The sequence below is a fragment of the Durio zibethinus genome, chromosome 16, assembly GCF_047325235.1.
Source record: "Durio zibethinus cultivar Kanyao isolate XHJ-2024 chromosome 16, ASM4732523v1, whole genome shotgun sequence".
Taxonomy (NCBI): Eukaryota; Viridiplantae; Streptophyta; class Magnoliopsida; order Malvales; family Malvaceae; genus Durio; species Durio zibethinus.
The window spans coordinates 1,597,537-1,623,587 of record NC_143177.1 but is presented as its reverse complement, the minus strand read 5'-3'; the positions used below and the strand labels follow the sequence as shown (position 1 = coordinate 1,623,587).

The 26,051-nt window shown below is 30.7% G+C and overlaps 3 protein-coding genes across 5 annotated transcripts; all 3 read left to right on the top strand.

Annotated features, from left to right (window-relative positions):
• The first annotated feature begins 5,255 nt into the window (after positions 1-5,255).
• LOC111292240 (pre-mRNA-processing factor 19 homolog 2-like) lies at positions 5,256-12,303 on the top strand. 2 transcript variants are annotated; one of them, XR_016328545.1, is made up of 18 exons: positions 5,256-5,416; positions 5,506-5,591; positions 5,872-5,943; positions 6,035-6,097; positions 6,466-6,552; positions 7,079-7,223; positions 7,311-7,432; positions 7,548-7,664; positions 9,321-9,416; positions 9,507-9,566; positions 9,766-9,840; positions 9,961-10,065; positions 10,532-10,648; positions 10,743-10,820; positions 10,896-10,992; positions 11,133-11,204; positions 11,301-11,352; positions 11,596-11,666. XR_016328545.1 is itself a non-coding variant. In XM_022884511.2 (18 exons), the coding sequence occupies exons 1-18, from the start codon at positions 5,404-5,406 to the stop codon at positions 11,861-11,863; spliced, it is 1,572 nt and encodes a 523-aa protein (XP_022740246.2). In that variant the 5' UTR covers positions 5,256-5,403; the 3' UTR covers positions 11,864-12,303. The 2 variants fall into 2 exon arrangements, 1 of the variants encoding a protein (XP_022740246.2); XM_022884511.2 differs by lacking the exon at positions 11,133-11,204 and adding an exon at positions 11,748-12,303.
• A 2,370-nt stretch (positions 12,304-14,673) lies between these two features.
• On the top strand, positions 14,674-16,483 carry LOC111298288 (plasmodesmata-located protein 2-like). The gene is made up of 3 exons (XM_089744993.1): positions 14,674-15,533; positions 15,706-15,819; positions 15,961-16,483. The coding sequence occupies exons 1-3, from the start codon at positions 14,747-14,749 to the stop codon at positions 15,966-15,968; spliced, it is 909 nt and encodes a 302-aa protein (XP_089601119.1). The 5' UTR covers positions 14,674-14,746; the 3' UTR covers positions 15,969-16,483.
• A 5,478-nt stretch (positions 16,484-21,961) lies between these two features.
• LOC111298555 (28 kDa ribonucleoprotein, chloroplastic-like) lies at positions 21,962-24,605 on the top strand. Of its 2 annotated transcripts, none has more exons than XM_022893274.2 (4): positions 21,962-22,560; positions 23,605-23,706; positions 23,877-24,149; positions 24,237-24,605. In XM_022893274.2, exons 1-4 carry the CDS (start codon positions 22,126-22,128, stop codon positions 24,288-24,290), a joined length of 864 nt encoding a protein of 287 aa, XP_022749009.2. In that variant the 5' UTR covers positions 21,962-22,125; the 3' UTR covers positions 24,291-24,605. The 2 variants fall into 2 exon arrangements, with proteins under 2 accessions (XP_022749009.2, XP_022749008.2); XM_022893273.2 differs by having other exon boundaries at positions 21,993-22,560; positions 24,225-24,605.
• The last annotated feature ends 1,446 nt before the right edge of the window (positions 24,606-26,051 follow it).

Here is a 26,051-nt window from a genome sequence, read left to right as displayed (position 1 = left end):
AAGTTCCAATTCATCATTAATGCTTTTTATTCGGGGATGTTTCGATTTTAATTAAATTAATAGACTAAATTGATTTAATTTGATTAATCGATTGATTATAAAATTAATTTTAAATAATTAATAAAAATAATTTTAATTTTTAATTAATTCGATTTAAAAATTAAATGTACATAAATTTTAGTTGAAATATAATTTTTAATTGTTTAATTTAGTGATCAAGATAATCCCTTAAAGAAGACATTAAAACTGAGATTCGAATCTTAGCCTTCTCTCGTCCCTTTAATATAAGGTTTTGACGCCCTTGAATGACCAAAAATATATATATATATATATATAATCTAAATATAAAATAAAAAATTCATAAAATGAATCATTTTATTTTATAAATTATTAGAGTTTTTAATATAATAATATTTATTATTTGAATATTTTATTGGATAATTTTAATTAATTTATTTAAAATATAAAAAATTAAGAGTTTAAAATATAATTTAACTTAAATATATTTATTATTCAACTAATCTAAAAAATTAATCGAATTGACTAAATTAAATTTGATCGGTTAAATTTTTAAATTAATAAATTGAGTTTAGAATAACAAAAATAAAATAATTTAATTTAATTAATTTAATTTTAGATAATTTGATTCGAAATTAATTGAATCGATCAAATAAACACTTTTATTTCGGTTTGACTAAGTTCAAACCAAAAACAACAGCTAAATTTAATTGTTAGACCTGATAATGTTGATGTACATAGCTAATTTATATTAAATTTACATATAATAGATAAAAAAATTTGTTGAAAGTTAAAATAGAACATTTGTAAATTTATAAAAAAAATAACATATTTTTAAAATATCAATACATATCTCTTTAAATATCATCTCAATGATGAATCCTTATTTAATTCATTTTTTACTTATCTCAAACTATTTGTAACAGAATATTCCACATGCTTTAACTTATTAGTTTCTGCAAGTAAAAGGAAAATAAATCAACTTTTCCGAACAAAGTAAGGAAAGTAAATCAAAAAGGGAATTGAAAGCAAAAGTAAAATGAATCAAACATGTGTGCATTACATGACATCAATGTAGTCAATTATTCTTCCAATACCAAATCCTAACTATTCTTCTTCTTTTTTTTTTTTTTATGGAACATAATTTTGTACTTTTAATTGTGATTTAGGAACATGATTACATAAAGATCTTTTAAGGTAATACAATTCACAATTAGATCACTCAAACTTATTTTGTACAATTCAAGCATAATAATTTACAAAATTGTTAGTAAATCATTTCATCAAAAATTAATTAAATTATTATTATTTTTTTGTTAATTATTATTTTTTGTTAATTACAAGGGGAGTTTCAAGTATAGGGATGGTAGGGAAAGGGGAATTACAAGCAATAGGGATTGAATTAATTGAACTCAAAACAATTCAATTTTGAATATGAAATTTAATTTAATTGATTTATATAATCATTATTTAAATATGATAGTTAACATATCTGAATTTAAATTTTAACATTTATAATATCTTTTTATTTCGATATTGCGATCTATGTAAAAAAAAAAGAGTTTATATTCCATATCTTTAAATACAATATCATCTTGTTAATGAGTAAATATCAATTTTTAAAATAAATATATAAAAATTAATATTTTTTTAAGAACTTACTTATTAATAAAATAATATCATCTGATTTATTTCATTAATGAGATGGTATCGTCTAAGTCATTGATAGTATAAAAAATCTATATACCAACATTACATCAAATATAAATTTATAAAAAAAATCTACTTTTTTAACCAAATTTCATGGGTTTCTTTTGTTTCCTTCTTTGTTTTTTAAAAGATCAATCAACTTCGGGAATTTCTCAAGACACAAATTTAAAAACACAATCAACATTTTGAGTTTTTTTTTTTTTTCCCTACTCATGTGTTTGAATGAGTCCATTAATGTGGTGCTATAAGAAAGTGATTGATGGTCTCTATGCCAAGATTCTGGTGACTGCAATTATGGGCCATTGAAAGATGAATTTTGTAAAATGGTTCCTCCACAAATTAGAAATTAGGTGCCATATGACATGAGCAACTAAAATCATCCTATTGGCACATCCAAAAATTTTTCTCATGTTCAAAGAATCATATTTCAAAGTCCCATTACTTCATTAGGTCCAACACTAGTTGACCATTTTTATATGCATGGTATTTTGGTCTTTATTTGCATCAAATGGGATAGACAAAGGCTAAAGAAAATTGCAGCATGATTGGATTTTTTAACTACCAAACCAGACAACCACCTTACAACTATTCTTCTAGCCCTTCATTCATTCTAGTCTAAATTAATTAATGTAATTTGAAATGGAATTTTCATGGCTCTCTTACATCAACTCATTCTATATGAAATATATGAAATCCATTTTGTTTTGATGTGAAATGAGAATTACAAATTTTTATGATATTTTTTTATAAAAGAAATCGTAATATGATAATAGCAAAAAAAAAAAAAATTATAGGTGATGAGATTTAAATTTTATAGCTATCAAATATCTTTTTTTTTTTAAAATAATAAGTCAATTACCTTAAGCCTTAAATTCACATTATTTTAATTTTAATAAATTACATTTGAATGTAATTTTTTTCTCTTAATTTATTGTATACATAAACTTAATAATTTAAAATACAATACAATAACATAACATGTAAATGATATGAAAAAAACAATAAATGAGACATGATTTAAAATTTTAATAAAAATTATATATGGGTTTAATAAATTCAAAAAATATATTTTATATTTTTTTATCGATACAAATTATGACATATAATTTTCGTATAAATTACGATATCAATATATGAATTGCAAAATTTGAAAAAAAAAAAAAAAAACGTTGGCATACTTTCGACTGGTGTTTAGTATATTCTCCCAAATTCCTGGCATTTTGATAAAAGGTATATCCAGGAAGATCATAAAATAAACAATTTATCGACTCAATCAAGTGAATCTTTGAAAACGAGGAACCTTTTGATTTCTTAGGAACCGGCTAACCAACAACCTCATTGAACCAAAGAAAAAAAAAACACCTTTTTTGTTGTCTGTATTCCAAAATATACCTAACTTCGTAAGGTTCATTTTTTCAAACCCTAATAATCATGATGGAGAATGGTTGTTTTATGGGATATATACCATAATACCAACTTTACTTTAATCTCAATAGCCTATATATAGCAAGAGGGGGTGATTGGAAGTCTTTACTGACATCAGAATGAGTTGTTAAGGCACAGTGAACCATGGGGATAAGGTCTAATCTCTTATTAATTGAAGGTAGAAAGGGTGGAAGCAAAAATAAAGTCAAATAATTCTGTTATACCCTTAAGTTCATAGGCTATTTGACCTTAATTTAATTGGTAACATGCTTTTTCATTTTAGCTTGAAGTTATGAACACAATAAAAATAGGAACATGCAATGCAAATATAATCTTAATTTTAGATATTTTTGATTTAGGGAAAATGGAGATTTCAACTGTGTTCTTTGAACATAAAATTATTATGTCCAAATATATGGATGCAATAGCATCTATCTTCAAGGAAAGAAACATTCTTGCTAAGGCTTGGGCTTAAGCATAAATTGCTTTGAGATAGATATAGTAATTTGTGTCATCGTATCATATAAAATATTGTATTCATATCATATTTTATATGAAAATTATATGTTACAGTTCGTGTCGATACAAAAACATAAAATATAATTTTTTTATTTTATTAAACCTACTTATGATTTTTTTAAAATTTTAAATTGTATTATTTTTGTGTCCTTTATCCGTATCGTATTACTATATCTTGTTTCAAATTACTAGATCTACTTTGAGATGCTAAGTATTAGTGAGCAAGAAATGGGTTTAGTTGAAGCGTAACCAGTTGTAGGCCTAAGCTAGCTTGATAAATCCCCTAATCATAGTAAAGTTTATAGCAATTTTGCAGTGGGAAATTGGCTATCCAAGAAAACCAGCACAAAAAAAAATGTGGATTTGACTACATAAATGTAAAATATGAACCGATGTAAAGGGCATCATTTATTTGCATACCATAGGACACAATTATTTCTTTTTTCCCCCCCATTTTGTTGTTTTTTTCAAGATCAAACTCAGATGGAGAAATCCTGTCTGAAATAGGGGTCTTGCAAAATTGTAGCAGACTTGTTGTTTAATTAAACTATTTCAAATCCAGGACTGGATTTGGTAATTGCATTTGAAGGAGTTGACACCACTAATGTGAGAAAAAAATATATGAGGAATCAACCATTTCTTCGTCTTCTTTCACAACAACCTGTTGGGGAAGTGACAATAAAAGTATAAATAGATATATCAGAAAGAATTATAAAGAAAATAAAAGAAAAAAGATCTTTACTTCATCATCGATCATCTTCTTCATGACTGCTACATGCTTGCCTAGAGGTCTCTCCATAATCATCATTCTTCACAAATCTTCCTCTAACTCGAGGTCGACTATCCGCTAGTGTCTTGCGGCAGGCATACTGCAGATTTGATTGTGACATTAGTACTTTAGTTCTTCAAATGAAAAGTAAATTAAAAAAAAAATTATATATATAATTTAAATTTTTATTACATAAAATAATTATTTTATATATAAAATTATTTAAATATATTAAAATTTTTATTAAAATAATATATAAAAACAAAATTTAAAAATTTAAAAATCGATAAATTGAATCAAACTAATAAAATTCAATTCAAATTAAATCAATTTAAAATAAAATCTATTTAAATTTAGATTTAATTTAAAATTTTATAATATTATATATTATTCAAAAAATTGAATCAAATTCAATGAGATCCAACCCGTCACTTTTAAGATGCAGTGAACAAAATTTTATCCCTTTTATTAGTGGTGTGAGTGTCCGTGGCTCTAAGCAACCCATCAAAGCCCGCTCATTTGGGCTTAATTATACAAAAATATTATTAAAATATTAAAAAGTTATTTTTATAATAATAATTTTAAACTATAAAATTAAAATTAAATAATACTTAATTAAAAAAATAATATCTTACATCAATTGGACCGTATTTAAAAAATCATGTCTAAGATTGGTTTGGGCCCAAATTTGTCCTCAACTCGTTTAGATTTGCTCCCAAATTCGGCCCAAAAGGCTGATGAATTTCCCTAATCTGTTGACCTTTTTTGACCCATCTTGATTTGTTTTTTATTTAATTTTCTTGGCCTCTCCCTCGCTCTCTTCCTTTTTCTCGGGCTCCTCTTTTCGCTGCTGGCTGGTGGCTGCTGCTTCGTTTTGCCTATCGAATCGTTTCGAGTATTTACTTCAGCACTGTTCGCCCCCCAAAAGAAAGGGAAATCAAAACCCTAATTCCTCTTTCACCATGAACTGCTCAAGTAAGCTCTCTCTCTCTCTCTCTCTTAAATTTCTTTTTGTTAAATGCTGTCGGTTTCTTTGATCTGAGATTTTTTGGTTGTCTGTGCAGTCTCCGGCGAGGTGCCGGAAGAGCCCGTCGTCTCCAAGAAATCTGGTTTGCTTTACGAGAAACGCTTAATCGAGAGACACATTGCAGTTCGTCTTCTCTTTTTTTACCCCTTTAAAAGAGCATTTCTAGGGTTTATGTTTGGTTTCTTAAAAATTTACTCTCGAAGTTCATTTTTTTTTAAGTTTTAGTTCTTAGAAAACTGTAAAATTGCAAAAAAGAAAAAGGTTTCCTTTTAAAGTTCTCTTTTTTTCTCGGAAATTTGATTTTTTTTTTTACTTTTATATTGGAATTTGGACATTACTTACTTAATATTTAGATGAATTAGCTGCATGTTTGATAGAATAGTTGTTTTGCTGTTTTGATTAGGATTATGGGAAGTGTCCGGTCACAGGAGATCCACTTACAATGGACGACATTGTCCCAGTCCAAACCGGAAAGGTGATTTTATTATTGGTATTTTCCTTGCAAGCACTTGTTTCCATTTCTTCTTTCTGAGCTGATTTGTTTGTTTTTACGGTGTTTGATGCAGATTGTGAAGCCCAGATCGTTAACAGCGGCTAGTATTCCTGGGATGCTTGGAATGTTTCAGAATGTATGTTTTCCTGATACATTTATACCTTTATTATGTGGTTTTTTATGTATGAATTAGTGTAAATCATTGCACACTTCATGTTTTGAGACCATGCATTCCTTTTTGTTATGCATGTATCCTTGTGAGTGCATGGTGGGTGGGTGGGGGGGATTTCACTTGTTCTGTGTAATTTTGTTACAATTTTGTGGCCGGTTTTACTGTGGGGGTCTAACTTTGCAGCTTTTTTTTTTTAGCTAGATATGATTTCTCTTCATTTAATTCCTTTTATCTTTTCTAAGGAATTGTTACCAAAGCAAATTTCCACTTACCAATAAATTTCATTGTGTTTACATTGATTTGCTTAAGTGTTTTGCTTCTGATCATTGCAGGAATGGGATGCTTTAATGCTATCCAATTTTGCGTTGGAGCAGCAGCTACATACAGCTAGGCAAGAGCTAAGTCATGCACTCTACCAGGTAATTAAAATAAGGTTATAGTTGTCTAATTATCTTTTGACATTCCTATAACCCTTTTAATTTATTGGTTTTGTTTATTATGTTATGTCACTGCATGAGAAAGAGCATGACATTTACTTTAGTCTAGATTGAAACAAAAAAATCTTTTTAATTATCTGGTATTATATCTTTTTGTCAAAATCTATTTTACAATCTTGCTAGTGGTTTAATTCCTTTTAACATTCCCGAAGAAGCTGAGTAATTTAGCTCAATGGTTGTATAAAGGCTTTTGTTTTTAGCCTTGACTTTTAATGTATAGTGTGTGTTGCAGTTTCTTCATTGGGGATGCTTTGCTTCAAAAATGTTTACTTTCAACTGTAAAGTAAAATGATTAAAAAGATCTATTTTAAGGTCCGTATGGTTGTGAAATCTGGTAATTGAAGGATATTGAGTTTTAGCCCACCTGGTGAATTTTGTGTCTTTTGCCTTCTGATACTTTATTTTTTATCAAATTATAATGTAGTTCAATTTATTACTTTTTATACAGCATGATGCTGCCTGCCGGGTGATTGCAAGACTTAAGAAGGAAAGGGATGAAGCCAGGTCATTACTTGCGCTGGCTGAGAGGCAGGCACCCTTGCCAACATCGGCAGTTGTTGCCAATGTTTCTACTCTTAGCAATGGAAAGCGAGGTTCTTTCTCAGTATGCTTTTCTTTAATGTTTATTTACCTTTAACTAATCCAGTATCTTATTTTAGATTTATTTTTTGTGATCATAGCTGCCGAGGATGAAGATTTGGGCCCTGGTGCAAAGCGAGTGTGTCCTGGGGTTTCTGAGAGCATTATTGCTGAGTTAACAGAATGTAATGCAGCTCTGTCACAACAGCGTAAAAAGCGCCAGGTACCCTTCATCCATTTTAGTTTGGTTGATTCCAACTATCTCTTTGTAGATAACATCCTCATATTGTCCTTGTAATAGCCCTCCATCCAATCTTTTCCTTGTGTTTTCTTTTCAGATACCTCCAACATTGGCTCCCATTGATGCTTTGGAGCGATATACCCAACTTTCTAGTCATCCCCTCCACAAGACAAACAAACCAGGAATCACTTCAATTGATATCAATCTTTCAAAGGTGTGGTTCTGCCTTTAGATAATCCCTCTCATGAAACTATAAGAGTTAATAACACTTGTGGTCTGCAAACTTTACGCGAAATTCTATTTTGTCCTTGATCTTTAAAAAGTTTTAATTTGATCTTAAATTACCTAAAGTTATCCTATTTTTATCATTTCGTTTATGGAACCGACTAAATTGATGATAAGTGTCAATTGGCCTTATGTAAGGGTGCAAAGATGTTGCTATCTCAATTTTTTATATTTTGGATTATAAAATATTAAATTTAAAATAATATTTTTATATTTTTATTGTAATATAATTTATTAGTAAAATATTTTTTTAATTGAAAATAGATTTTCAAAAATAAAAAATAAGTTAAACATTTTTAAATCCTTTTAAAATAGTTTCATATCATTTAAAAAAATTAAATAAAAAATTTTATATTGGCTTAAAAATTAAATAAAAAACTCAATATCGTTTTAAAATGCTAAGTAGAAATTTTCATATCACTTAAAAAAATAAATTTTCTATTGGAAAATTTTGTTTTAATTTTATTCTTTATTAAAATTTTGTATTTATAAAAAATAAAAAATAAAGAATCATAATGGGCCTTACCTTTGTGAATCTAGTAAGGGGAAGAAATCTTGTTATTGAAAACAATATATTTTATTTTTTATAAATATAAAAGTTTAATAGAAAATAGATTATTTGTAAAAAATAGATTAATAATATTTTTAATAGAAATAGATTTTTTGTTTTTAAATTAATATGAATTTTTTTTAAAAAAGGATTTTGAAATGTTTAACTTAATTTTAAATTTTGAAAAATTTTTTCTATTAAAAAATATTTAACTAATAAATTATATTACAATAAAAATATAATTTTAAATTTAATATTTATAAAAATATATCTAATATATAAGAAATTTGAAAATATTATCATTATTTATCCCTAAATTGACTCTTTGAGCAAAATTCTATTTTAGTCCTAAGTTTTTCATGTGAGATGTTAGTTGATGTTATTCGCATAGAGCCAATTGGCATTTATTTAATTTAAACAGTTTCATAGATGGATGGACTAAAATATGATAACTTTGGGCAATTGGGATCTAATTAGAACTTTTTAAAGATTAAGGAAATAGAAATTGGTTCAAAGTTTAGGGACTTTAGGTGCTATTAACTCAAACTATACTTATGCCTGCACCTCTCAAGGCAGAAGGTGGTTATGTTTCGGATATTGCATGTTGTGGACTTGATATTTAGCTGCCAAAATTAAGAAAAATGTGAAATAGATCTCTTAGAAACATGGTTAGAATTTTAATTTTGGAAATTATGTTAAAGAGATTATCAAGATGATAGGCAATTTAATTTTTGTTTTTATGGACTCATGTCATGTTAGACTAGCAATTTCCAATCTTTCCATTATTTTTTTAAGGCCGTATTGATCTAGCCTGGGGAACCAAAAAACCTGTGCCAGTTGCCAGTCTACTGACCGTATTGTTTTGCTTTTCTAGGAGTATAAATTGCTTAATGCTATAATCACTGGACTAGTGTATACTAAGGGAATTTGTTTTGCAGATTACAATGTTAAATGTAATTGGAATAGCCTCTACTTTTATGTTTCTACTATTCTTCAAAGTTTGTCCATTTACTTCCTTTTACATCTGTTTGTTAGGACATTGTTGCCACAGGAGGAATTGATTCAAATGCTGTACTCTTTGATCGAACATCTGGAGAGATCTTATCAACACTAAGTGGTCACTCTAAGAAGGTTTTTGTCAGTTTCTTTTAGTTTGTTCATGGACTGCTGTTTACAATTTTCTTTTGAAATTTATTCTCCAACTGCATTCTTCTTTGGTAGGTTACAAGCGTAAAATTTGTAGCTCCGAATGATGTATGTCTAAGTGGTTCAGCAGATAAGGTAAGCTAAATTTTCAAGTCTCAAGTTCCAGTTTTTGTTCTATTCTTGTGATCCTTATGTAAGGTTTATGCTCCATAGGATATGTTTTTTAATAGAATCTAGTGTTGACATTTTAATCATTTAACCATAACTAAACTACTCCATATTTTATTTAGGTTTTAGCTTGCGTCACAGTTTGATTGGTCTTTGAATGTTGCAGACTGTTCGCATTTGGCAAGGTTCTGAAGATGGAAACTATGATTGCAGGCATATTTTGAAGGATCATACAGCTGAGGTAAATAAATGCTCAAATCTAAATATTCTGAAATACCATCTGCTATGATTATCAAATTCTGATTCCGGTTTATTTGCTGTCTTGTGGACATGAGAATAAATCTAACTTTCACTCTTTTAGGTGCAAGCTGTCACAGTCCATGCCACAAATAACTACTTTGTAACTGCTTCCCTTGACACAACATGGTGCTTTTATGATCTTTCCTCTGGCTTATGCTTGACACAGGTCCTATTCTTTCTCTCTCTCTGATCTTTAAAGTTTTCCATTATAGTGAACATCTTATTTATTGCTCGTGAAGTGAATTGATTAATTGATCTCTTATTAATTAAAAGTAACTTATATTAGTATTTGAATCTCTTTAATTAACCTTGAATGCTGCGTTCGGACAGTAAATATAACTTCTGTTTAATTGATTCGTGAAGTGCTAAAAGTTAAACTGTGAAGTTTTAATTGTTTCCCATAGTCAATAGAGTGTTATGTGGGCTATTAGTAGTTTCTTGTGAATTTCTAGCATGTATTCAAGTTTCCCCTAAATTTCTTTACTACTTTCAATGGAAATATGTAGTCACTGTTTTCTTTACTGGTAGGGGTGATGGTAAAATGATTTCTTTTTCCTTGAACTAAATTTTCATTTCATTTCTTTTTTTAACTAGGAAATCCTATAATGTGACTCAGATTTTTATTTCTACAGGTTGAAGACCCTTCAAATTCCATGGGCTATACATCTGCTGCTTTTCATCCTGATGGTCTCATCCTTGGAACAGGCACCACAGGAGCTACCGTTAGAATTTGGGATGTGAAGAGTCGGGTATATAGAAACTATGTTATGAGACCTGAACTTATGTTTTCAGATATTTTGTCTTCCTTTCTTTATGAATAATCGTTATTTTATTACCCTGCAGGGAAATGTTGCCAACTTTGATGGACATACTGGGGCAGTAACAGCCATATCTTTCTCGGAAAATGGTTACTTCCTTGCAGTAAGCACTTAGCCAAATATGCACATTAGATTGATGGCCATGAATTCCTCTATCTGATTTGTGTTTTAACTCCAGACTGCTGCACATGATGGTGTTAAGTTGTGGGATCTGCGTAAATTAAAGAATTTCCGATCATTTGAATTATATGATCAAAACACACCAACTAACTCTGGTATGTAATATCTGGATAACATACCCTGTCTGGCTATATATTAGCATGTCTTCTATTGGCTCTCTCTTAGGAGTGAACAACATATCTGATGATGTTTTTGGTATAATGCTTTCATTTACTGTTTTGTCTATGAAAACTAGTTTTTCCATATGCTCCATGCTTTTCACATTGGCAACTCTTGAGCTAAAGGGCAAAAAAAAGAAAGTGAACAAGTAAAAATTCACTGTCTTGTGATCAGAGTTGGTAATCTAGAAAAGCTATATTTAGCAGCAGCTTTAATTCTGTTTCTTTTTTTTTTTTTTTTTCAGTGGATTTCGACCATAGTGGGAGTTACCTTGCTATTGCAGGCTCAGACGTAAGGTAGGTGGTCTTAAGGTCTCCAAATCTTGGTATAGGATAGTTCTCTGGACTGAAAATTGGATGTAGAGACTGTTGCTTGCACATGATATTTCAATAGAATGCTTATATGTTGGATTCCTCTTAACTAAAATTTCAAATAACATGTTTAGTGCACTTCTCTCTAGTCACTCACGCTCATCCTCTCCCAAATATTATTTCAAATATTTACTTTCTTGTGACACTGATTTAATTTTGTGCTTCCAGAGTTTACCAAGTTGGCAGTGTCAAAGCAGAATGGAATTGCATCAAAACTTTACCTGATTTGTCTGGCACCGGTTTGTCTTCTGTTCATTCAGTCTATTGTTATTTCTGATTGCCAGCTGAAGTTGAAGTCCATTATTCTCCTCTATTTGCAGGTAGAGCAACTTGTGTCAAATTTGGTCCAGATGCAAAGTACTTGGGAGTGGGATCAATGGATCGCAACCTCCGCATATTTGGCCTTCCTGAAGATGATGCTTCAACAGAGCCATAAAAGCGACCCTTTCTGTTTGGCATATATGGGAAGTTGGCTCTGAACACTCCTGCAATTGCTAGTTGTGACTGTTGTGTTTCGTGGTTGAAGTAAAACACCAGATTCTGAGGTCCATTTAAATCTTAGTTTTGTGCTTCTGTTCCCAAAATGCTGAGCAGTTTTGGCCATTCCTCCAGCAATGTATGTGCCGGTTGTATCATCTAAGATGTGAAGAAATGAAAGCCAGTCAATTATCTGTCATTTTATCAAAGAGAACCTAGAGGCAATTTGAACTCCTACTAATGGGATTTTCCCCTACTAGCCAACACTTCATTGAATTTTTATTTTTACCTTTTTTTTTCTTCAATTGTGTAGCCTTGACTAGTATTTTATTTGTGGATGGCATGTGCAGTTTCATGTACCATTATTTATACTGGCTAATCAGACCATATTTCTCTCTTTTTCTCTTTCTCTCACCCTGTGGTAATCTACTTATGGGAGATGTAATGCCCACCATTGAAGGGGAATGAGTATTCCTCAATTCTCATTACAACATTCTCTCCGTAATTCAAACGGTTGCTTCACTAGCATAGTGAGACATTCTTGGTTGATTGGCCAACAACTAAAGGTTTGTAAAGGACAACTTCTTCATATATAGCTTACGGATAGGGAAGACAAGGTATTGTCAATTGTTGCCTTTAGGGCTTTGTTCAAAGCTTGGAAATGTTTCTTGATTGTTCTCTATTCTCAAGCTTCATTTGATGGATGGAAAAAATTTTCAGCCTACAAAAACTGTCGTTTTGCCACTAAGAATTCCTCTCACCAAGAGTTTCTCTCACCACTCGTCCAAATTAAGTATCAGTGAAAAAGAAATGACATCCAAACGAAGCATTAGTGAAAAGGAAATGAATCGTGGGACTTCCAATTAACACAAGGACAATTACCATTCAAAGACCCATAATTTAACCTACAAACAATATGCCATCACATTCAATCTATCGGCCCAAAAATGGGGCCGAAGCAGGAATAGTACCAAGTCAAAGAATAAAGAATGGCAACTTAAATACTTCCTAAATGATACAGATTTCTCAGCCTTGCTTTCACTTGAAGTATTTGTGATGCATGCATGAATCCCCATAGCTGCGCAGTTAAAATCACGTTGAATACGAAATACAATCAGACGAGTTAAAAATGGAGAAAAACTGTAAAAGTCTCGAACATAAATAAATGTCAAAGGCGCATGATTGCTAAAAAGATGTAAACAGGGTATCCACGAGAAATGCACTGGAATTCCTTGAAAATGAAGCTCAAACTTAGTGTTAAATTCCTGACCCTAGTTTTAGAAAGAGCAACACAGAATTTTTTGAGAGTTCAGTTCAATAGTATGTTCATCAATATTCAGATCACAAGTAAGAGCATCTCAGCCAACCGAAGCAATTGTTTCATCGCCTACGGTTGAGAGGAGTTACAAAGGCTGGCATTACATAGCCAAAGAAGAGAGAAATTTCCTTGTTGGCAAGTTGTATGCATCAAATAGAACAGGCAAGCAGAGTTTTACTATGTACATTTACTAATAGTAGGCATTTCAGGGCTCAATGGTATGGTAAATTTTTGGTAGTACAAAAAATTATTTGTTTACTAAATATTAACCTTCTATCTTTCGTTTAAAGCTATTAAGTTGAAGACACATCAGCCTTTTTTCTCACTTTTTCACTTGAGAACTGCCCCATATTTGAGATTCAATTGGCAGCCTATCAGATGATCACTCAACTTTTTGTGTTAAGCTTTATGCTGAGAAAAAAGATAACTAAAAGTGATTATAACAGAAAATGGTCCAAAGAAACTAAAATTACCTCGACATTCTTTAGCTCAAAGTCATCATTATGAGCTAAACACAAGTTCCCAAATGTTTCACATGAAAAAAGAATAAGAAATATCTCTAACAAAAGACTATTTGGCAGAACTTTAAAAGAGAAAACTGTAAATTGCAACTTACAGGTCTCCATCCAAGCACAAAGCAAAGTCGCTACCACCACCAAGTGCTAATAAGTCATTCACACATATATAATAATAACGATGGATGAGTGGTTACATAAATATGACGCACGATCAGAGCCTATAATAGCATGGAAAATTGTTCAGCAGCAGCTCAAGCAACGTATTTAAAACTTTGTCAGATTAAAAGATACTAATCTCTCACTCAATGAAAAACCAGCATATTAATCCTTATAACAAAAAATGTTAAAAAATGTTAATTTATGAATAAATTTTTTTGTATGCTTTAATATATAAATTGCTAATATGAATATAATTATATTTTATTAATCATAAAAATTAAATAAAAAATCTTAATAAACCAATGCTAAGATGGCAGTTATGAATGATTCAAGGTTTTGTCATGAGATTTTCCTTATGGTTATAAATTCTTCCCCAGGCTGTCATTTTCTTGTGAAAATAAGGCACAAAAGAACAATTTCAATTAATGCATCATTTCTTTCATATGCACATCCATGCCTTATGTACCCTAAAATTTAAACAATGCCTCCCCCAATAAAACACTACTACTACTACTGATTCTTTAGCCAATTATTTAATTTAAACACTAGCAAAGCAATTCTCTAGTGAGATGTACTTGAGTTAAACTCCATGGCACTTTCCCCCACAAAATCAGTACATTCATACCTCCTTGCCATCTTTTAAAGGGAATCTTGCTTCTACTCTTCAAATTTATTTCATCTTAAATAAATATATTTCTTTATTATCAATTTTGTTGTGCATAACACTTCGAAAACTCAACCTTTTAATCTATGACCAGTTTAGTTAAAACCCACTAAGCTGCTACAGATACCTACCAAAGTTGCAAGGAAGTTGTCATGATTTAATCCAAGAAAACTACCCTAACAAATGGGCTTTGGCTTTTCTTCAAAACCCTTCTTCCTTTTCCTCTCATTTCTTGTCTTGTTTACCAATCTTCAACTTTCTCCGCTAGTTGAATCTGCTAATGATTACACAACCCTGGTCTACAAAGGTTGTGCAAATCAGGCTTTCACAGATCCAGCTGGGGTATACTCACAGGCCCTATCTGCCTTGTTTCAAACATTGCTTTCACAGTCCATGAAGGTCAAGTATTTCAAGACAACAACAGGCACCGGTCAAAATACCATTACTGGTCTTTTCCAATGTAGGGGAGACCTCAGTAACAGTGACTGCTATAACTGTGTCAGCCAGCTCCCAACGTTAGTTAACAAACTTTGTGGCCAAACTATAGCTTCAAGAATCCAACTTTATGGCTGCTATATGTTGTATGAAGTTGCCGGTTTTTCTGAAACTTCTGGCATGGAAATATTGTTCAAGACATGTGGTGCTACAAATGTTGCTGGAGTTGGATTTCAAGAGAGAAGGGATACTGCCTTTTCAATTTTGGAAAATGGGGTGGTTAGTAGCCATGGTTTTTATACCACAAATTACCAATCTGTTTATGTATTGGGGCAATGTGAAGGAGATGTGGGAGATTCAGATTGTGGAGATTGCATAAAAAGTGCAGTTCAAAGAGCTCAGGTTGAATGTGGGAGTTCTACCTCAGGTCAAATCTATCTGCATAAGTGCTTTTTTAGTTATGGTTATTATCCTAATGGGGTTCCTGGAAGATCCTCATCTTCTTCATATTCACATGCTTCTTCATCTTCATCAGGTAACCGGAAATGGGTTGCCTTTCCTTCTCATTAAATTTGATTCTTTGAATCTTTGTTTGATTGATTAGTTTCTACCCTTTGGTTCTAATAGTTTTTTCCTAATTCAGATTCGCGACTTCAAAATGGTTGAACTTTAAAAAAAATTTATTGGGATGTTTTTGATTGATTTAGGGACAGAACAAAATACAGGAAAAAAAGTGGCCATAATATTAGGAGGGGCAGCAGGAGTAGGATTCCTTGTCATATTGTTGATGTTTGCCAAGGGTGTGATGAAGAAACATGATGGTATGTATTTCTGACATACAAAAACTAATCTGTTTTCTCCATTCCTGCATTCTATTGTTGAATAGCAATTGGTAATAGTAACTTTCTTTCCTTTGGGTTTCTGTGATTGCTGATATGCATTTATTTATCTTTTTTGTTCAGATCCTTGATGGGGTCAGAGTTCATTTAGAGGTGGATTCTTACTGGTAGAAAATTTCTTTCCTTCTTTTGAAATTTGATATGGCTTTTTCTGGTGAATGTAATTGCTGAGGAAAGAGGGGCAGATAAAAAAAAGTAAGTGGGATTTTGCTGTTACAGTTGGGTAAGAATTTGAGGGTCAAACTTCAGAAAAACATTAGCCATGAGGGAGGCATGAAAAATGTAAACATGAATTTTTCACAAAGGTGAAAAAGAGGATATTGCAAGGAACTATAAAAGAATTAATGTTCTGTCATCTTGAACAGATGATAGAGAAGGAGATTTTGAACAATGTGGATGTTTTTCTTTTTTCCTGGCCATGTGGGTGTTTGTCCTTTCTTTTCTCCCTTCTCCATGTTAATGTTTCTTCATTTTCTTCATATATTTATATGCTTTTCATAAAGCAGTTCCCTATGCCCCACAATCACTGTCTCTCTTCATCCTTTTTAAATCTTTTGTATTAGGAAACCATGATGCTCCTTTATTTATTTATTTATTATCTCTCTTTCTTCTGCTTTTGATTTTGATCATACAATGTTTTTCCATGAGTTTCTAGAAAATGTTGCCCTAGATTGAACTGAATCATTATTACTAATTTTTTATTGCAAGTAATATGTATTAGTGCTTGTCCATGTTAAAGTTCCCTCCCATGGCATAGTTGGGGCTGCTGATAGTGATATATTGGATTTAGCAGTTTTCTTTTCTTTCAAGCTAGTATTATTAATCTTTTCTTTTTCTTTCTCCTGTATTCTCCTTTAAGTTAGCCTTAAGTAAATTTGACGATTTATATTATTGTGTCGTATTTTATATTATAAATTATTTTAAACATGACACAAATAATTTTAATATAAATATGACATGAATAATCAAAACATGAATACGATATATTTATTATACGTATTATACACGACATGATATGATTAATATATATATTTTAATTTATTTTAAAAATAAGTAACACAACATAATACAATTAATATGATTATATATGATTAACATAATTAAATACGATTAATAGTAACATATCTAATCAACAACTCAACATTAAATCAAATAATAATATAATAAAAATACTTAAACATGACTATATGTGTGTTGTAAATATGTCATTTACTTGTATTAACCACTGTTGGCTTGTCAAAAGAAATCATAAGGAAATGAGTTTGTTTTTCCCATTTTTAATGTTAGCTTAATTTCCTTTCTCCATTCCAACTTCTGTGTATAAACTGCAAAAGAATGAACAGCAAGCTGTAACTACCACAGTTTGGCTGCATGCTGAGTGCTTGTCTTGTACAGGGAAGGGCCTGGCAAGTTGCTTTCATGACCCAGATTTTAGAAGGGAAGAAATGTCATTTATACTCTTCATTTTCATCATATATTAGTGTTTAAATCATAACCAATGAACAGTGCTAATCATTCCATACAACTTCTTTTAGAAGAAGAAAATGGGAAATTGAAAACTTCGGAAGCAATCAAAGCTTAAATGTAACCCTAAAATCTCAAAGGAAAACGTAACAAAAAAAAAAAGAAAAGAAAAAGACAGGTGGAAAGTGAGAGCACATTCATAATCACATGACTTGCCTTTTGTAGGGTTGGCTGAGTTGTTATTGAGTAGAGATGATAACGGATAGGGTTAAGGTGAATTTTTACTTATCTTGAATTTAATATAATTTAATATATTTAATATTTAAATTTAATTTGATTTGATTTAATTTTTTTATTTTTTAAATATTCAAACATGATTGGATTTGATATTATATAAAATTATATTCGACTCTAAATTAATAAAATATTATTTTTAATATAAAATATTATTTTTAATAAAAATATATGAATATAATATTAAATAATTAATTATATATATATCGGATAAAGACGAATTTATCAAAATTTGATTCAATTTTTTTAATAATTACACAATTACTCAATCAAAAACTTTATTTTAAAAAAATATTTATCCTATAAAATCGAGTCAGATAAAGATTCATCGACTTCATGTTAGATTGCCATCTCTACTAAGTTCTTTTTGTCTCAAATGACCAAAATTAAGGGTTGATTGTTCTGTATTTGGTAAATTTTCTTCTTCCAATGCAAAAAGTAAAGGTCTTTTTTCCATTGGTTGTTGGGAGAGATTTCCACCACCTAAGCCTTTTTTTTATAATTGAGACATGCACTTTTAAATATATACATAAAAAATATGAGATTTTTCTCATCATGTATCAATACGAAGTCTAAGACATTTAATCACAACACATCTCCTTTTATCTCAAAAAAATATTTAAAATTGATAAGAAATTCAAAGATTAAAATAATAAAAAAATTTATGAATTCTATCATTTTATTTAAATAATTTTTATTACAATTCAAATAAGCATTTTACGTTTACTTTGGATTTAAATAAACTCATAAATGTTAATTTATTTTTAAATAATTCTTTAATATTTAATTTATACTTAAAACAAACTTTTATCATAAGTAATATAAATAAAAAATAAAAAATTATTTGAATATAATAAAAATATAAAAATTTATTTAAGTAATAAAAGACAAAAAATTTGTTAATATTTTAGTCAAATTCAAGCTGCTTATGTTGTGAGGTCCACTTTCATAAACCCAAAGTTATTTCTTTTTACAGTATTTATCAAGGAGTACGATGATTATGTCTCTCTTGTTTTTTTTTTTGGAATTTGAGCTAAAGAAACTGTTTCATGGTAGAGTTAGGTTGTCAGAACCATAGCCTTCAGTCAGTGTCTTGTTCACTGATCAATTTTGGTTTTTTTTCTCGAAAAGAACAACAAAATGTTTGGCCTTATGTCTCAAGCATTGTCTTTAGACAGAACCTATGCAACTTTTTTCATTTTTTTCAACTTTTGCTGTGTATTATAATTAAAATGATGGATTTGAATAATAAAATATATTTAATTTTAATTATTTTAAATCCTTTTCACTTCGTGAAAACGACAACATTCTTCTTTGTTTGATCAGCTTTAAAGTGAAACACCCTCCAGCGAGATTCAACAGTTTGTTGCTGTCAACAGCTGAATAAGCTCTCACAAGTCAAACCTGATAAAAACAAGAGGTTTTTTTTTTTTTTTTTTTTTTAAATTTCTAACCTCTATTTGAGATTTGATTATTGAAAGTTTCGATTTTGTCAGAGATGGGGTTGTTTTTATTCTTTGGAAATTTTGTAGTGTATCCAAGGAAGAAGGTGAAGGAACTGAGACCTAGATGATCAATCTGCCAGGCTTGATTACAAGATAAACTGTTATCACAAACAATATTTTAAAATTTATTAATTAATCAAACAGATTATAAATATAATAAAATTTATTCATATTCAATTTCTTAATCTTAAATTTTTCGTATTGATTGACAACTGATTATGATTTTGATGCTATTACTCAAATGAACAAATCATACTAAAACTTCAGAATAATATCAGGATACAATCCAAACTATGATTTGCTATCTTTGGTGTTAGTGTTGTTTATTCTATTTCTTTAAAAAGGAACTAATTGGTGTATAAAAAAGGCTTTGCACTATCATTAGAAAACTTAAATAGAAGCATAATTGCAGGTGGAGCCCTGGGCTACATGCTATATCCTGAAACAATCTATAGGATGTTTCTTTTAAACGTAGGAGTTACATTATATTGTTTTCTTGAAAGTAATGATGTTTATTTGGGTGAGAGAAAGGCAACAGAAACAACAAATAATTAAAATCTCTAATTCATTACTCAAATTGCTGCAACATTTACTTGATGTGTTTACATTTCTGTGTACAACCATTAAGTACTCTTTTAACTCAGAGCTTTCTGCAATATTTTGTTTAGATAAACAGGATCAAAGGCAAACGTTGCACAGCCTTGAAAAACGATAATATGGTTCAAAATAGACACACAACCCGAAGCCATATCTTTGCTGCAAGTCCTGTAAAGACAAGGAAAGTCCAAGGATGATGCTGTCTGTAATTTCAAAATTAGAGGAAAGAAAGGGTCGGGAACAACAGTTTCGAGTCAGAGAAGACATGTTAAACTGAAAGACCAAGCTGGCAAGATCCATAGAAATTTAGGTGTATTAGTATTTTCAACTGGACCTGTGCACTTACTTGAAGCTGATAGTCCACAATTAGAGTATCACCTTTTTTACCCAAACCTTCTTTTTAGACATTTCTTTTCTAGTATGAAAACAGCATATTCCTTTTGCTAAGGTAACTGATACATCTTTTGTAGTTTTTTCCTGTACATTTTTTGCATTAATTATGATGAAAGGTCAAATGCTTGAGTATAGAACAAATCTTAACTTGGTCAGCAGCATATATTTCAACAACAATAATTTATCAGGAGAGATCCCCATGGAAGTGACAATCTTATTCGAACTGCAGTCATTGAATTTGTCACTTAATCTTTTGACTGGAACAAAAATTGGTGAGATGAGATCACTAGAAGCTGTTGATTTCTCTGTGAACAAATTGTCCGGTGGAGAAACCAGCAACAGATTTGAAAATAGTTTTGTTCAATTTAGGCATGGCACTAGGATTTGTTATCGGCTTTTGGAGTGTCTATGGCCCTTTGGTGATTGATAGGCGATGGAGATTCATTTATACACTTTCGAGTTATCAAACAAATATGGCGTTGGTGCCAAGCTGTCTTGATAACGGCAAAAAGCTATAATCACGAGATGAGATAAGAGGTTGGATAATAGTAAAGATCCAAGGTTTTTTTAATGTTTGTGTTTCGACATTTAAGTCAAAGTTAATAAGAGAATAAAGAAGAGAAATTTTTTTGGTTGATATCTATGAAAATTGAATTACTAGCATAATATAAACTAGCAGTCAACAATCTAACAGATGACAAGTCAACATTCTCATGTATCATCAGATGATTAATTGAATTGATTAAACTAATGTTGATTTCGAGATTTTAGGTTGACTCAACACATTAATTCGGGCTTAAAAAATCGAATTAACCCAGATTTATGACTTATGTTTTGAAGCAAAACGTCTATTTTACATCTTGGACCATAAAATATCCCTAACATATGAAAAATGTGTAACTATGTAATAATGTCTCTAGACAATTTCTATAATTATATCTCACAAACAAACAATATGAATCAATCATTTTTCTACATATGTGAATTTACATGTTCATTGCTCCATTTGCAGAAGTTATGAGTTAGTAAATTTAAGTTTGCACAATCACTTGTTTAACAGATGAACATTAGTTCTTTCTTTTGAACAAAGTTCTCAGACCAATATTTTCTTTTTTTCTCTTATCATATGACATCAAAAAGGCCCTATCTGGTTTAGATGTTCAACAAAATTAATCAGAGGAATTGTTAAACTTGGAAGCCTCACATTTCGAGGGCAGATTCATGTAATAGAACACTTATGCAATTGCCTGGAAATCTGTACATGGTAATGTAAAGGTCACGAAATTTCCAGGAAAAATCACTCTTGGACAAGACAGTATAAATAGCAGATATTTGAGGACAGAATTATGGGCTGGAAATGACTTCCAAAGTTTTAACCAGATCTCAGGTTGTCGTTATGTGAGTGTTGATTGTAGCCAATGCCTGTAATTTTACATCTTTACTCAAAATTGGTAGATCTAATTACTATAATTTTATGAGACATGAAAAATCATTTGACAAAGTAAACAATTTCAGTTAATTTATATAATTATTTTTATAAAATAAAATTTAATATATTTAAATTTAAATTTTAAAATCTGCGATTCTTTTATTTATTTAGCCTATGAACTTTTTTTTTTTTTCAAAGGCAACTCCTTATGCTTAATTAAGACCAAAACCCACCAAAAGATCTAGGGGGACAAACTATAAATAAACCAAGATCTAGTCCCATAAGGAAAAAGACCACTTTAAACAGTCTAGAAAAGCTGATCCATGCTGACGTGAACTGAACTCACCTTATCCCAATCTTTGGACAGAATCTGCCCACATCAGCTTGGATAACTTTACACTCCCTCCGGTTGCATGCATTGTAGCACCTTTTTCAGCTCCCATTTCCATATCCCTCTTAACTGAAAAACCACCACTAACAACACCACCACCACCACCACCACCACCGACTCCATTGCTGCCACTGGTGCAGTACATCCACATAACCATGGCTGCAACAGCTGCAGCAGCAGTGGGCTCATCTTTCTCTCAATTCATCCAGACCCTCAAATGCATGCGTTTTAAGAAATTGACAGCTGAAGCTGATCATTCTGTCCTCAATTTTCCATCTACTCGCATGATATCATCGATATCTCACTCTTACTTCACTCATGAGCTTTTCCCCACAAACGGCACAGTTCAAAAGTGGCGTGTGCTTAAGGTATCTGCTGCTGTTACCCAACAAGAAGCTGCGGCAACTGCCCAAGTGGAAGAAAGTTTGGTGGAGGAAGAGGAGAAGGAAGGAGAAGCTGAAGCTGAGGCTGAGAGTGAAGCTGAGTCTCCTGTGAACACTAAGCTTTACTTTGGGAACTTGCCTTACAATGTTGACAGTGCCCAACTTGCTGGGATAATACAAGAATATGGCAGTCCAGAGCTTATTGAGGTATGTGATATGTGATTAATTTGACTGATCAAATATAGACTTCTTGATTACTAGGAGAGTTGTTAAAGATGCCAGGATCATGAAATAAAGTTTATTAGTTGAAGAATCCATGAGTTTAGTTCAGGTGGATCACACAGCCACAACGATAGGGTCACATTTACAGGATTGGATTCAAATCCTAACACCTGCAACTCTTCCTATTACAGCCTCATTTGTAAAATAGAAAGTTATTAGTTGACAATTGAGATAGGCAGATTAATTCTCATGCCACTTCCTCAGCCGGCATGCAATTGGGGGATCTTGTAGTTGATCTGACAGAATTATACAAGGATTATATGCTTTGAGAGTATGAGACCTATTTGCTACAGAAAGTCGAACTCTTGAGGCTTGATAAATTCAACACCAAGCTAATTTACACACCAATTTCAATTATTTATATGATGAAACTGGGTAGTAGTATATGAAGTTAAATTTGTAAATACAACTCAACAGAAGTTTTGAGATTGTTGAGATGAAAGGACACAGCTTCAGATTCAGCTTGGTTCTACACAGTAAAATTTTGAATAAGTTCAGGCCTGCTAAATACTGAATGAACAATTCTCAAATGGGATACTTGATGTTGATTGAGCTTTGGATAAAGAAGGTCAGGCTTCATTAACTTCAATCATGTTGAGTTTGAGTCTTGAACATCTAAAAATGCTGTTTAACATCACACTTTGATCCTTGGAATAATATCTAGAATTACGTTTGACTACATAATTACATAATATTACATTGCTATAGTGGATGAAAGAGTAAAGATGGATTATTTCCTGACTTACAAGTTTAAGATTTAAGAGCTGAGAAAAGAGAAATGCCGAGCAAATTAATCAAGCACTCCAGGTTTTTCTTTCCTCATTACTGATATAGTGGTATCTAGATTTCTAGTTAATTTATATTGTGTTGAATTAAGGGAAAGGACATAGCTCACACAAATCACTTTCATGGCATTCTGTGTAATATATCATTTTTCTGTTTTCTAATAGATTTTGTGAATGGTTTTAGGTGCTTTACAATAGAAACACTGGGAAAAGCAGGGGCTTTGCATTCGTGACAATGAGCACCATTGAAGATTGTAACGCAGTTATTGAAAATCTGGATGGAAGTGTAAGAATTTCTCCATTTCATTTATGTATTTCTTGTTGTATGCGTGCTAGTGCATACTTGAGCACACAACAGGAGACTAGTTCTCATATTTGAATTGGCTGAATAACCCGATAATTCTAAACCAAATGTTTGTTAATTCAAAATGTTTCACTCTTGAATGTCTGTTTCAGGAATATCTTGGTCGAAATTTGAGGGTGAACTTTTCGGACAAACCAAGACCTAGAGAACCTTTATATCCAGAAACCGAATACAAGCTTTTTATTGGGAATCTATCATGGTCTGTCACATCTGAAAGTTTGACACAAGCCTTCCAAGAATATGGAAATGTCGTTGGAGCAAGGGTTTTATACGATGGGGAGACAGGAAGGTCGCAGGGTTATGGCTTTGTCAGCTACTCGACAAAATCAGAGATGGAATCTGCTCTTCAATATCTTAATGGAGTGGTATCAATTCCTACTTTTGTTCTTTCTGTGTGCTTATTCTTAATGCATCAGACATCCATTTACCAAGGTCTATAGTTCACTTTTCAGGAACTAGAAGGAAGGGCAATCCGGGTGAGCCGGGCTCAAGGAAGACGATCATAAGATCACGATTGAAAATGTGAATTCCAGAAGCATTGGCAGTAACTATCAATCTCTTAGAGGAGATAGAAGGAGGGAGTCATTCAGATAATATAATCAATCACCCTGAGTGACCTGAAATTCCTTTTCATTTCTCCTTGTGATATATACTTCATTTTCCCCTTCAGCATCTTATGAGTGGAACTCATAACAAATCTCATTTTCACCTTTGATTGTTCATTGGACTAAGACATGAATTGTTCTTTGTGGTTCATAATTGACAACTAACAACTGCTGTTGTTACTTGTAAGGGTGCAAGAACAGGCAGTGTCTTGAACATCATAGTTCGCAATCTTGATAGCCTGATGGCAAAGGAACATCATCTTTAATCATTCCCCTCACTCAAAAAAAAAAAATAGAAAAAATCTAAGTCTTGATTCATGGAAATTGCAAATTTTACTAGTTATATGCCAAGTTGTATTAGTTGCAGAAATGCATGCTGACATTTCACAGCAAAGGAGCCCCAATTTATTGAATCTCTGATAGAGTTAAAAAGTTCCATTGAATTATTGCATGTATGTTTCCATTGTTCATAGAAGTTTAAACCTAGGAACACTTATTTCACTCAAAGCATTAGAGTAAACTCAACATGAGAGATCTGCACTAAAAATGATGGCTTCGAAGGGAGTATGTCACTTACAATCATTATAGTACAATTAATCAATCACAATTAAAAAAATTATATGAGATTCATCAAAATTTATATAAAATTCCCTATGAGCTAGTGAACAACAAAAAAATGAATAAACTAAACTCAATTTGACTTCCACCATTAATAAAATGAAGGTAATTCACATATAGTTATGTCAGCAATCTTAACAGTAAAAAAGGAAACCACATGAAAATTGCTTTATCAATTGCTTAAAAAATGCTGGTAAGGTAAGGTGAGCGATGCCAATTTCTGGTGGGTTAGATGTGCCTTAGAAGAGTGTGAGTTTATCTGACAAAATCAAGGGATTGAATTGAAGAGTTGATGAGTTTAAGATTAGAAATCTATCATTCTAATAATTTCATTTGTTTTCATAATAATTTGAAATTTGAACATTGGTTCTTCTAAATTTTCATGAATCAATACAAAATAGAAAGCTTTCTGAATTTGAAGGCCCAAAATTCTAAACACTAACCTATGTTAAGAAAAATTTACCTAAAATTTTATAGGTGAAATTCGTAAAAGTTTTTATTAGATGAATAAATAAAAATTAAAATAAAAAATCAAAACAGATAGATTAAAAAATCTAATCACATAAATCACATATGCAAAATTTCAAAAAAAATTTAATTAATTATGATATATTTGTTAATTAAATATTTTTAATAAAAATATTAACAAAAGTTTTACTGTTAAATAAGTATTGATCAAATTTGAATTATAAATAATATTTTTAATTTTTTTTACATGTTATTGATCTTCACAATAAACTCAATCAATTTATTAATTCATATTTTTTATTAAAATTTTTATTTACTTATTTTTAATTAAAAATTTTACGAATTTCTCTTATAAAATTTCATATAAGTTTTATCCATCTATGTTTGCTAACTCTTGCACTAAGTAATCAATAAATGAGTTTTTATTTTTCAAGTTTGGCTTCATGTAAAAAAAAATCTTAAATATATAAATAATCACATGAATTATAGATAAAGTATTAAATTATTAATTTTAATAATCAATATTCAAATATTCGTGATCTTAAGTATAAAAAAAATCTTATATGATTTAATCAA